Here is a 12,649-nt window from a genome sequence, read left to right as displayed (position 1 = left end):
AAAAGAGATAATCTCTACCTTCTCCACACTTAGAAAAGCATGTAGTCGACACTTGTTTGCTCAAGTAGTTGAAAGTGTTGATATAAATTTCAGAAGTCTCACGTTCGACTTTCAGAAGAGGTGAAATCGTATTGTTTCTAAGTCCAATGATAAGTTCATATCAACTTTTTTTTTTTTTTTGTAACATATACAACTAATTAGTCTGGAAATTTCTTCTTTCTTTGGGATATGAAATACTCTAATGTATTACTACCAAAAATCCTAATAATCCAAAATAGGTTTAAATGGTGTTTGGTGAAGTCATGTGCATGTAACACAGGTGGACAAAGATTGTGTGTTCTTTTACCAATCTGGGAAAAACAGTGAAACTGATGAAGTCATATAATCTATCCCTCACTGACTTTCATATCTATCTCATGAACTATATCCCATCTTACCCTTAGAGAGAGAAACAATAAAAGCAAATAACAACCTTCTTCCACCTTTTCATTTCTTTTACATTTTAATTTCTCCAACTCCAAACCTCTACTTTGTCACTTTCCCTTTCTAATTCCCACCACTTTCCCTTTCTAAACCCCCACTTTCCCTTCACTTGTCCTCTCTCTCTCTCTCTCTCTCTCTCAAAATTAAAGAACAGAAGAAAGGGTTGATGATGATGATAATGATCTCACCATCACCCTTATCTCTTTGTTGTGCTCTTCTCTTATGCTTACCTCTTGCTCTTGTTTTCACCGCCACCAACACCACCACCAACTCCTCCACCACCACCTCCTCCTCCACCACTGTCACCAACAGATATAGCAAAACCCATATAAGAAATTTCATTCCTCTTAGATATGAATATAAAAACAGAGCTCATTCTCCACCACCACCACCACCACCACCACCGGAAGATGATGAATCACTCTTTCGACTCGCTTCCCGAGTTAACCCAAACCCATCACCGATTTCATCTCCCAAAAAAATCGCTTTCATGTTCCTAACAACAACTCCTCTCCCATTTTCTCCACTTTGGGAACTCTTCTTTAACCAAAATAACAAAACCCAAACTCAAAAATCAAACTATCTCTTCAATATTTACATCCATGCCGATCCAACTCACCCATATGACCCACCATTTTCAGGTGTATTCACCAACCGAGTCATCCCATCAAAACCCACTCAACGATTCACTCCATCACTCATTTCAGCTGCTCGTCGTCTTCTTTCTCATGCTCTCCTCCATGACCCATCAAACTCCATGTTTGCTCTACTTTCCCCAACTTGTATCCCTCTTCACTCTTTCAATTTCACTTATAAAACCCTAATTCAATCAAAAAAGAGTTTCATCGAGATACTCAACAATGAGCCAGGTGCTTTTGATAGATGGGTAGCTAGAGGATCCGACATTATGTTACCCGAAATCCAATTTGATCAATTTCGGGTCGGGTCACAATTCTTCATCTTGACCCGTAAACATGCTAGGTTAATTGTTAAAGATGAAATTCTCTGGTCAAAATTCAAGCTTCCCTGTGAGAAATTAGATGTTTGTTATCCAGAAGAACATTATTTTCCTACTTTGATTAATATGATTGACCGCCATGGAAGTATACCTGCAACTTTGACTCACGTTGACTGGGAAGGAAGATCCGACGGTCATCCTCGTACTTATGAAGCTTCTGAAGTGGGACCTGAATTAATTACCAAGCTTAGAAAAGATCAACCTAGATACGGTGATGATGGTAGTACTGATCAAATCAACGGTTCAGATTCGTCAATGGTTCATCGAAGAAGACATTATCATCATCATCATCCGTTTCTTTTTGCTAGGAAATTTTCTCCGGATTCATTACAACCGTTGATGAAGATTGTGAATGACGTCATCTTAAGTGATTGAAAAGGGTAAAATGGTAAAAAGTGTAAATTAATTAGACATAAATAGTAAGAAAGAGACATAAATTTGGATAGGATTTTTACACCTACTCTTTTGTCTTTATTTATACGAGTTATTATGTGATGAGTGAGTTGTGATTAAATCGGTGGTCAACTCGAACGAGTTGAGTCGTAATCAATGTGTTTTTTTTTTTTTGAGCCAAGGGAAAACATATTCCATTAATAAGTGACAAAGTCACAATGATACATGGATGATAATTTTTATTTCTCTCATCTGAAAACTTCATAAGAGTTAAATACCTTTAAATGCAAAGTGCCTCATGAAGGGAAAGAAATTGGACAAGACACAGACACAACTTAATTCTAATTTCTCATGAATTTTTACACCTACTCTTTTGTCTTTATTTAGACGAGTTATTATGTGATGAGTGAGTTGTGATTAAATCGGTGGTCAAGTCGAACGAGTTGAGTCGTAATCAATGTGTTTTTTTTTTTAGCCAAGGGAAAACATATTCCATTAATAAGTGACAAAGTCACAATGATACATGGATGATAATTTTTATTTCTCTCCTCTGAAAACTTCATGAGAGTTACATACCTTTAAATGCAAAGTGCCTCATGAAGGGAAAGAAATTGGACAAGACACAGACACAATGATCCTAAAGATCGAGAATAAAAAGACCCTAAAGGTCGACAAGAAGATCCTATAGATCGTGAAAGGAGACCCTAAAGGTCTGACAAAAAACTGGAAAAGAACTAAAAAAACTAAGTAAAAATAAAACAAGTAATTTTCTCTTCTCCTTTGGCTGCACATCCCTAACTGGATCGATCTTTCCGATCTAACTTCTATGGTATCTGACTTCACTTCGATGAGACGACATAACCAGATTCTCCCAAATCCGCTTCTTTCTCCTCTTACCCTTCCACGATACTCAAATTCACCGGATAAATCCTTAGCCTTTTATTTCTAAACCCTGATCAGAAACATACCTGAATCCAAATTTGACCGAAAAAAGTGCCGGAGACTTATAGCCGGAAAAGTTACTCCTCAAAATTCCAGTATAATCGGCTTTCACCATCTTTCCTAGTCTCATGTTGCTATAAGTAAAAGACGGCCATTTCAATTTCCTTCTAAAGCCGATTGATAAACCACTGTCTTCATTGATTTGATGGAGATAGATAGAAACTTGCTTCCTCTAAAAAAAGGAAACCCTAGATAGAGCTTTTTGTTCCTTCTTTATCTTCTGTTTAATTATCTATTTATCTCTCTGTAATTGTTGTTGGTTCCATTTCATATTGTATTAGAGCAAATTCAATGATGATAAAATGATAAAAAGACATCAAACAAACACCTATTTCACCATGAAATAGAATTATTAGAACCCCTCAATCGAAACATGGATGAAGACGATGTGATGGGATTTGACATCGGCTTCGGCGAAGAAGAAGAAGAATTGATTGAAGAAATTGAAGCAACAGGAGATGAAAAACGTTGAAACTTAAACCAGATTCAAAATGAGAGTATGATCATTGAATCTTCATCCAAGTCGTGATTAAAGAAGGAAATGGGTAAATCAACATCTTGAAGCAAACTAATCAAAGTTAAGAGTTTGATCCCGCTCAAACACCACCATAGCCAGAACGAATCAAACGATTAAGGAGAGAAAGAGAGGAAGAAAACTATAAAGGAAGCATAAAAGAGGGAGATCCGGCGAAGGAAAACCCTTCGCCAGAAAAGCTGGATCTCGAAACTCTTTCTCTCTCTAGGAAGAAAACGGTTATGCAGTGCTTTCAAACGGTTATTGGATTTTAATGTGTTAAAGTAAATACTTTTACTTTTTTCGGTGTAAAAATCTCGAAGAAATTGAGAGGACTGACTGATTGGGTTTTCGAGCAACCGTGTCAAATGGGGGCGATTCCAAAATCAGAACGACAAATTTCTGTTTTTTTTTTTTTTGTTACTCTGGTTGGTTCTTTTACGATTATATTGGGCCACTGTTTTGGGGAAAACATTAAAGTTTCCGAAGAAGACGGTGGAAAACAAAAAAAATTAAACCAAACACTCTTTTAATGTCGCCGGAAAAAGTCGCCGGCCGGATGCTGCCGGCGACTTCACCCTCTTCTGTTTCTCTCTCTCTCTTCTCTTTCTTCTCTTTCTCTCTCTCTCTTCTTTTTCTCTCTCTTTCTTCTCTCTTTCTTCTCTTTCTCTCTCTTTCTTCTCTCTTTCTTCTCTTTCTCTCTCTTTCTTCTCTCTTTCTTCTCTTTCTCTCCGGTGAAGGGGAGGAGCCCCTTGGCCGGAGCTCGTCTGGTTTGAACAACCAGACCTCTGGCGAAGGGGAGGAGAAAAAAAAAACTTTGTCGCCGGAGATGATGGAGTCGTCGGAGATGGTGGAGTCGCCGGAGAAAAGAAGAAGAAGCTGAAAAGGATTTGGTTGTTTGGGGAAAATAAAAAAATCAATTTTTTTTGTTTCCACCCAAAACTTCACACCCCGCAAACTATATAGTTTTCCCCAAAACGTTGGCCTTATATTGTGAGACTGGTTTCTTTTATTTCAGCTGCCTAAGATGGTCACAAGGGTCCTTATATAGCTTTTAGGGCTCGATGTCTCAATTCTCGGTTATAGAGTTGATTAAAGTTTATGATGTATTGCATATTATACCCATAATGTATCAATGTCATTCAAATGTAATGACACTTGGAGCCCAATCTAAAACAAATTGCTTTGGCCGAAAAACTCCTATTATCGTGCCCTCGCACGCTCTAGGTTCTTTCTTTTGGAGGCAACTATTCGAAAACTATCGAATCTCAATAAATACGATGAAGAAATTAGGAGTCATGTCGCAAATAAGAAACGGCTAAGATCTGACGCTTTACGTTCACTCCACCCAACAAGATCTGATGATTGGCGTACTTTGTTGGCGCGTACTTCGAGCAATAGAAGGTCCTCATCGTGTCCATCCAACGACCAAAAATCTCCATCTTCAAGACACTTTCGGGATCACCTTTTGATCCAACTATTTGCGTTCATTCCATGTGTTTTCTCCAGATCTAACGTGTCTGATCGTTGTCAACACTTGGTACACCTGAAACGTCACATCTTTAGTCCAAACAGTCACGAGTTGCGTCCCAACTGCTAACACAATTGCCTCTTTGCACATACTTATTCGATTCCTATAAATTGAATCCAAAACATCTCCAAAATTCATGACATGTTTTCTCCAACAACGTTAGGAGTTCTACACTTCTTGTGTGTCAAGAATTTCAACTTTATAAAGAAAGTCAGAAGTGAAGGAGATGTCATTCGGCTTGAATGAGAGGTCTTTCTGAAGGAAGTGTCCCTCGACCAAGATGATAATGCACTCAATTTGTTAGATACGACAACATTGCCTTTATCCAGAAGATCATCTAGTTATGGATCATAATGCTTAGCTAGAAGCCAACTACAATCGTCAGATCACTTCAGCTATTCGCGGCTGATCTCGGGTGTATCCTACAACGGGTTACACCAAAGAGTGGTGGTTTGATCGGAGAGAGTTTATTGGAGGGAACGTGATAAGAGGTTGGATTATATCCGATTTGATAGTTGTAAAATGTTTGGATAAGATCCGGACAAAGATAGGAAGAACCAGACCGGAAAGAAGGTCCGAATCAATAAAAATGGGTCAACCATGTCATGACCGGCCACAGGGGTGGCCCGTGACCAAAGCCACCAAAGCGGTCGCTTTGGGCCCCATATAATGAAGGGCCTCATGTTTCCTATTTCGTTTGTAACTTTCGAAAAACTAATTATACTTTAAACCAATGAAGTATAATTTTTCGTGTGGCTTAGTGGTAAAGAGTTTAGATCTTGGATAAAAGGTAAGGGTTCGATTCCTACCCTTTGCATTGTTTAAATTTTTTCTAATATCCACTGTATGGGGCTCCAATTCTTTATTTCGCTTGGGGCCTCCGATATACTTGGGCCGGCCGTGACCGGCCATAATTATGGGACGGTCGGGCCCAACCTACTACAGGGGTTGCCCTGACCGACCACATAGAAGATTCCCAGACGGTACAGAACTCCCATCTAAGAGTACCACTAAGATTAGGAATATTCGTATTATCTTTTGTGTGCCTATTATTGAATCATATTTCGACTGAGATCCTGAGTTTAGGGTCTCTATATAAGGGCCATACATACTAGAACATAAAAACACAATAAACTACGTGGCTATTCTAAAGGCACAGACCATTTTCAGCTAAGTGAGTGCCCAAGTCCCAAAGTGTTGTAATGGACACTTGGAATCCAATGTCAAACGAGGTGAAGTGGTGTTAGACATATTGACAGAGCCTAACTTCTCCTGTCAACTGGATATTCTAAAGGCACAAATCATTAACTAAAATGACCTTTCTTATGAATCTCCGAAATAGCTAATTTGCTAACCGCACTCCTTGACTAGAATGCAGTCAGGCACCCCCTTGATCTTTTCTTTCTTCAGGAACGGTTAGATCCACCCTAGCTTACCCTCCTAAATGTAATGATGGACCACAGTGCCTAGTGGTAGTGGGGAAGGCAAGTTGTTAATGACAACTACTAAGTAAAGATTAAGATAATCATGGTGGTCAAGTTGAAGAAAAAGATGATGAGATTCCGATAATTACTCAATTCTACTATCCTTCTTAACTATTAAGCACAAGTCTTTCTCTCTCATTGTCTTTGTCAATGACAACCTCTAATTAGATTACTAATTTATTAATTAATCACCGCAGGCAACTTGTTTAGGGTTGATAGTCACACACTAATTAAATTTATCTTTTTGGTAAATATTCTTAATTTATACAAATGATATCACTTTTTAGTTGTCATGAGTTTGACACTTCTTCATTATTACCTTCCTTTGTTTAAATAAACAAATATCTCATATCTCATATCTCTATCTTCATTTTATAAGCATATATTCTTTCTCAATAAAACTATTAACTTGGCGTATAAAAAATTTCAGCTATACTTTTTTTCGTCGCAAGAATTTCATCTACACTTGACATCATAACCTAAAGCGGCTAGTACTTTCACAAGATAATTTGAGTTTATGTACCGTTTTTTCATGATTTCATAAGAATTTGCCTTCTTAAATTTACTTGACCTCACTAAACCACATCGTAGATTTGAGAAGTCAAGGAAGATGGGCGGACTATGTCAACCTTCGTGTGTAGTTACCTTATCTTGACCGTCATTCACATAGATAAGTATATAGTGGTTCAAATGTCGAACGATACTAGCCTTATGTTTTATCTAAGGCGAAATACTTTTTATATCATTCTTTATAAAATTGATATGTTTAAATAAGTTATTTTATGCAAAAAAATCTCAACATTCTACATGAGAGTGAATTTCTATCTCTACTTGGCAAATTTTAGTAAACATGAAACAATTTAGTATTTCAACAAAAAAAAAATGAAACAATTTAGTAAATATGAGACAAACCCTAACTAGTACCTTTGGGTTGTTAGGTTACCAAAATTTACCTAACACAACACATTGTACTCTGGTATATTTACATTCATGGCTGCTACATGGGGTCCCCATAGCCCATTAATAGATCATTTTTGGTAATTTAAGAATCTATTATGGATTTTGATAAGACAATTACACTATTCGTAAATCACATCATGTTCCAGTAAAGATCGTATCGTCTTCTAGATAACTATATAACTATTTATTAAGAATATTTGGTTGATATTTCAAAACGGGGGACGTGTTTTAAGTCCAAAATCGCATGGTCAATGAGTCTAGAGACCAAAGATAATCTGAAATAGAAAATAAATCCACTCAAAGTAAATTACATGGCTATCCTCTCATTTTCTTTCACTACCTAACTTATCCTAAGTTAAAAAAATAACCTAAAAAAAAAAATACCATAATAATATTTAGAGATTCATTAAATGATTTCCTCAAACACACACTTTCCTTTCCGGAAAAATAGTTTCCTTTCCATTTAGCAGAAGACATTTTTTTTTTATATTTGAATTAGAATTGCCAAAAGCAAACGAAGAGAGAGAGAGAGAGAGAGAGAGAGAGAGAGAGAGAGAGAGAGAGAGAGAGAGAGAGAGAATATCGCCCCTTTCTACTAAACCGAGTGGAAAGGGTGAAATTTTCGAGTGGGAGAGAGGGAGAAACGATTGCTGCTATCGTTCATCATCTACATTAGTGAAAAGTAAGTAAATTGCATTTTGATTTTCATCATTTTGATTGTTCCTTCAAGTTTTCTTATGATTTTGAATGATTTTTTCAACTTAAAACCAATTAGGGTTCGATTTGCTAGGGTTTAGTTGTTGACTTGTTTCAAAGTGTATTGATGGAAGTTTTTTTCAAAATCATAAATTAGTTCACAGTAAAGAGTAAGTTTGTTGTTGCATGCAACAAGAAATTTCTAGGGTTACATTGTATTTGTTGTTGTTTAATTTCCTCTCATTTCCTCTAATTTTCCTATGATTTTGGGTTACAATGTGTTTGTTGTTGTATAGTTTATTTGAACAAATAACAACTAGAACTTAATCTCTTTATAAAGTTTAGTCATGCCTACATCTTCTCTAAAAAGTTTTATTTAAGGGTTATTACTACCCAAACTTGATTGACAACCCTAGAACATTATATGTTGGTATATGATTAATAGTTCCAGAATATATCCGATTGTATAAACAGTTTATTTTTTTTTCTAGCATTTTTGAAGTTTATCATACAACCCTTTAATGGTAAATACGCAAAACTATTTTCATAGAAAATCTGACTTGTTTGACTAGCATTTTTTAGTTTCTTATAGAAACACATGAATTGTGGCTACCCAAAATTGTTTGTATGTTATTTTGGTTAATACATATTTGAAATTTAACTAGTATATATGTTTTTTGTTAGTCAATTTGCAGATTCAGAAAAATGGTAAGATTAAAGCTTCAGACAGACAGGAAAGTGGATTGTCGAAATTCGGTGGCTGCAAAGGAAAATGCAACAAGATTGGCTAGTATTAGACACTGCTTGTTTATTGTTTGGATAGTAAGAAATGGACACACTACAACTCCATGATCTTTGATCATCAAACTGCAAAAAGGTGTACGGAAAATGCAACAAGATTGGCTAGCATTATTTCAGAAGCGATTGTCGAGCTTGACCTATTCAAGCCCCACCCAAAAGTAGTGGTGAAGACTCTCATAGAGCCCACTGATAAGCAACAAGGAGAAGTGTAAGTTATTCTTCAAAACAAAAAATTTCCAAAACATAATTTCATAAGAAATTTCCATGTTTTTTCTAGCATTTTTGAAGATTCTAAAAGCATAACTTGTGGGTCTAAAATCTGTTGATGGAAGACTAAGTTGTTCATTATGTTGAATTGGTTTGTTGTTTAAATTTGACAGGCCTGATTGTGGGTTGTATGTGATTTTGCACATGGAAGAACTTTTTATCGAATCGAACTATCATCATTTTCCTAACGGGATGTCAAAAGATGACTGGACAAAACAAGCGCGAAAGAAGAGGGGTGAACTAACTTGGTTGTTGCTGAATGATTCGAAGAATATATGGAGAAAAAATGTTTAAGTTAAGATTTAACTTGTATTTTGTTACGGGCTTTGTGAAAAAACGAAGCAAACATGATTATGTTTTAAGTTCGAAGAACATCTTGAGCAGTTTTGGTTATATTTTTCAATTTTCTTTAATACCACAATTATATTTTAGATTTCATTCAAAAGGTTTATAGATATATGATTAAGATGTAACTAAAACTTCTCGGACACTACTGAAACTATACAATTATAAGACGTGAAACGGCAAAGGCATGATGAACTCAAACCCTTAATGCTAAATCCAATGATAACATATATAACTGTGGAAAGAAATGTATCGTTCAAAAACATAGCAAACATTAGCAAACATATGGCTAAAACCAAACAGCTTTAATTATATTGAAAATTGCTAAATTGCTAGAAACATTAAAATAATGTTGACACAATTTCTCCCACACTACAAGCATTTTTCTAGTTTATCGATAATTTGTAAGTTAGTCTAGCCAAATCATAATACCAACTTCCACGCATATTATGGAAATATAAAAAGTAAAATGCATAAAACATATTGAAACATCCATCAAAATACATTCGAGTTTAACTACGACAATCTCTTAACTATTAAAATTTAATAAAAAGTAGCAGAATCCTTTTGTTTAAATACGATAATCTGTTAACATTGATCAAATTCTCTAAACAAATAAAAGACTTAAGTAGCATATTTCGGTTTCTAGCAGCTTAAGTAAACCTGCATAATCAAAATTTAATTTAGTTATCATATAGCTGTCGTGCATGAGGCACTATTGTGATAAGCCGGTTTTTTACACCGGCTGCAGACCCTCATTTTTTTGGGTATGTTTCCTGAGCTCTCTCTTCTTACTGTCCTTGGCCTTCCCGGTTTTCGCTTTGTTAACGGAGGTAGTGTTCTTGTTTCATCATTGTACTCCATTGGCTCGTCATAATTTGGTATTGGGTAGACATAGTATTGATAAGTGTTGACGAACGCTTGTTTGGTGAAAATTGGATCAAAAAAACTTGTTGTATCACCATCATAATTCTTGATGCACAACATGGCATGTTGACAAGGGATACCATCTCCATGGCACCCAACAGTAACCCTATACCGATCATTCTTTATAAATTTGTAACTTTTTTTCGTACTGATAGAGTAATGACCAATAGCATCTCGGAAGGCTTAAACCCCACCCTCAAACTCTTGACCGACGTGGGTAAAAATTGGACCCCATGCTTCTGGCTTAGTTATTTTATTCTTAAGGTAAGACCCATTAGTATTTGCATCACTAAAATCCATGGAGTGATTGAATAGCTGCAGAAAATAATATAAAAGCATTAAATATTCTTGCTTTTTAAACTAACTTATTCAAGTTCATTCAACAGATGCTACTAGAATGTAAAAAATGCTACTATAATCAGTAAGATGCTAGCGAAATAGTAATTGCTTATTAAACTACATTATCAAATGCATTCATCAAATGCAAGTAGAATGTAAAATATGCTAGTAGAATCAATAAGATGCTAGAAAAATAGTATTTGCTTAATAACCTACTCTAACAAATTCATTCAACAGATGCTAATAGAATGTAAAATATGCTAGTATAATCATGCTAGGAAAATAGTGTTTGATTTCTAACCTACTATAAGAAATTCATTCAACAGATGCTAATAGAATGTAAAAAATGCTATTACAAACAATAAAATGCTATAAAAATGATATTTGCTTTTTAACATACTGTAACAAATTCATTCAATAAATGCTGGTAGAATGTAAACAATGCTATTAGAATCGATAAGATTCTAACAATATGGTATTTGGTTTTGACGACATCTGTAACAAATTCATTCAACATATTGCTAGTATAATGCGAAAAATGCTATTAAAATACAGAATGTGTAGGGAAAACAAATTTACTCTATAAAACTTTTTTATTAGAAAAAGATAACTGTTAACTGTGATAGAGATTTCAACATTCAAGTGATAAAAAAAAATATTAAATTTAAGTTTTTTGTTAAAATAAATTAATTTTTTGAAGAAGATTATAGTAATACAGATTGTGTTAATAGGGATTTTTAGATTCTAAAAATTAATTTAAGTCAAACATACCTTACAAACGAAATTGTAGATGTTTAATTGGATCGAGGTAGAGATAAAAACCAAATCACAGATTCATACTTTCTTGAAGTTGAAAGAACATAAAGTTAGAGAGAGAGAAATTCGTTTTTTGGGAGAGAGCATCTCATTTTAGGTAAATATCCATTGAAATGGTAGGTTAATTTAGACAACTATAAGTTTTGGAAACAATATATTTTCTTGAATTCAAAGAACATAGAGATACAGAAAGTGAAACTCGTTTTTGGGAGAGATAAAGTAGTTTTAGGTAAATATCCATTGATTTGGAAGGTTGCTTTAGAAAAATAATTCTTTTGGAAATAAAGATTAACATTAAATGTCTACCATAATTGTATTAACTTAACCATTATAAACCTTTGGTTTACCAATGGTTAAAAAATATTTATGAAAGGGCAAAAATGAGAAAAAATTACAAGATTGATGCATGGGACCCACCAAATAGTGAATTTTTGGACTTATTTTACATTTTCGATTTATTTTGGTTTAATTTTATTTATTGATTTAGGAGTGGATATATGACTTATTACCCCCCCTATTTTTGGACCTTAAATACAAGATTGATGCATGGGACCCACTAATGTGTTGATTATTTATATCCATACGTGTAAGAATAGGTATATTTTGTACACAATACAATCCAATTGTGTGAACTTATACTAATATGTACAAGGTCATTTACATTTTATGTAATGCAATAAGATAACGATGCCATGTAAAAACGATTTTTTTGTGAATCACAAAAAATGGTATTCAAAAAAATGATTTGTTTGGTACATTTTAGATTTTGGAATTTTTTTAGACTTTTGACCTATTTTGTGTTACGGGAATGTTACAATGACAAATTCCTTGACATGATGAGTCATTTTCACTATAAGACATTGGTTTTTCAAAGTTTGACTTTGATCTAGACCGTTCTTTTACCCATGTGACTCATCGTGTCAAAAATCTTGTCAATGATTCTTTGTACACTTCACATTTCATACATGGTTTTGATGATTTTGACTCCTTTGAGTACAACATTGATTTACTCAAGTAAATAACAAAATGAAACTTACAAAAGTAAAGACAACATGAAAGGAAAAGTAGTACAA

General features: G+C 34.7%; 1 protein-coding gene across 1 annotated transcript; it reads left to right on the top strand.

Annotated features, from left to right (window-relative positions):
* Nucleotides 1–494: 494 nt before the first annotated feature.
* LOC147539877 (glycosyltransferase BC10-like) lies at nucleotides 495–2,047 on the top strand. The gene has a single exon (XM_086641392.1). It carries the CDS (start codon nucleotides 650–652, stop codon nucleotides 1,874–1,876), a length of 1,227 nt encoding a protein of 408 aa, XP_086497518.1. The 5' UTR covers nucleotides 495–649; the 3' UTR covers nucleotides 1,877–2,047.
* The last annotated feature ends 10,602 nt before the right edge of the window (nucleotides 2,048–12,649 follow it).

Source organism: Eschscholzia californica, unplaced genomic scaffold, assembly GCF_041429995.1.
Source record: "Eschscholzia californica isolate CP2 unplaced genomic scaffold, dmEscCali1.0.p SCAF_5, whole genome shotgun sequence".
In the NCBI taxonomy this organism is placed as follows: domain Eukaryota; kingdom Viridiplantae; phylum Streptophyta; class Magnoliopsida; order Ranunculales; family Papaveraceae; genus Eschscholzia; species Eschscholzia californica.
Note: the sequence above shows the minus strand (reverse complement) of the source record. Positions and strands in the feature narration are given on the sequence as shown.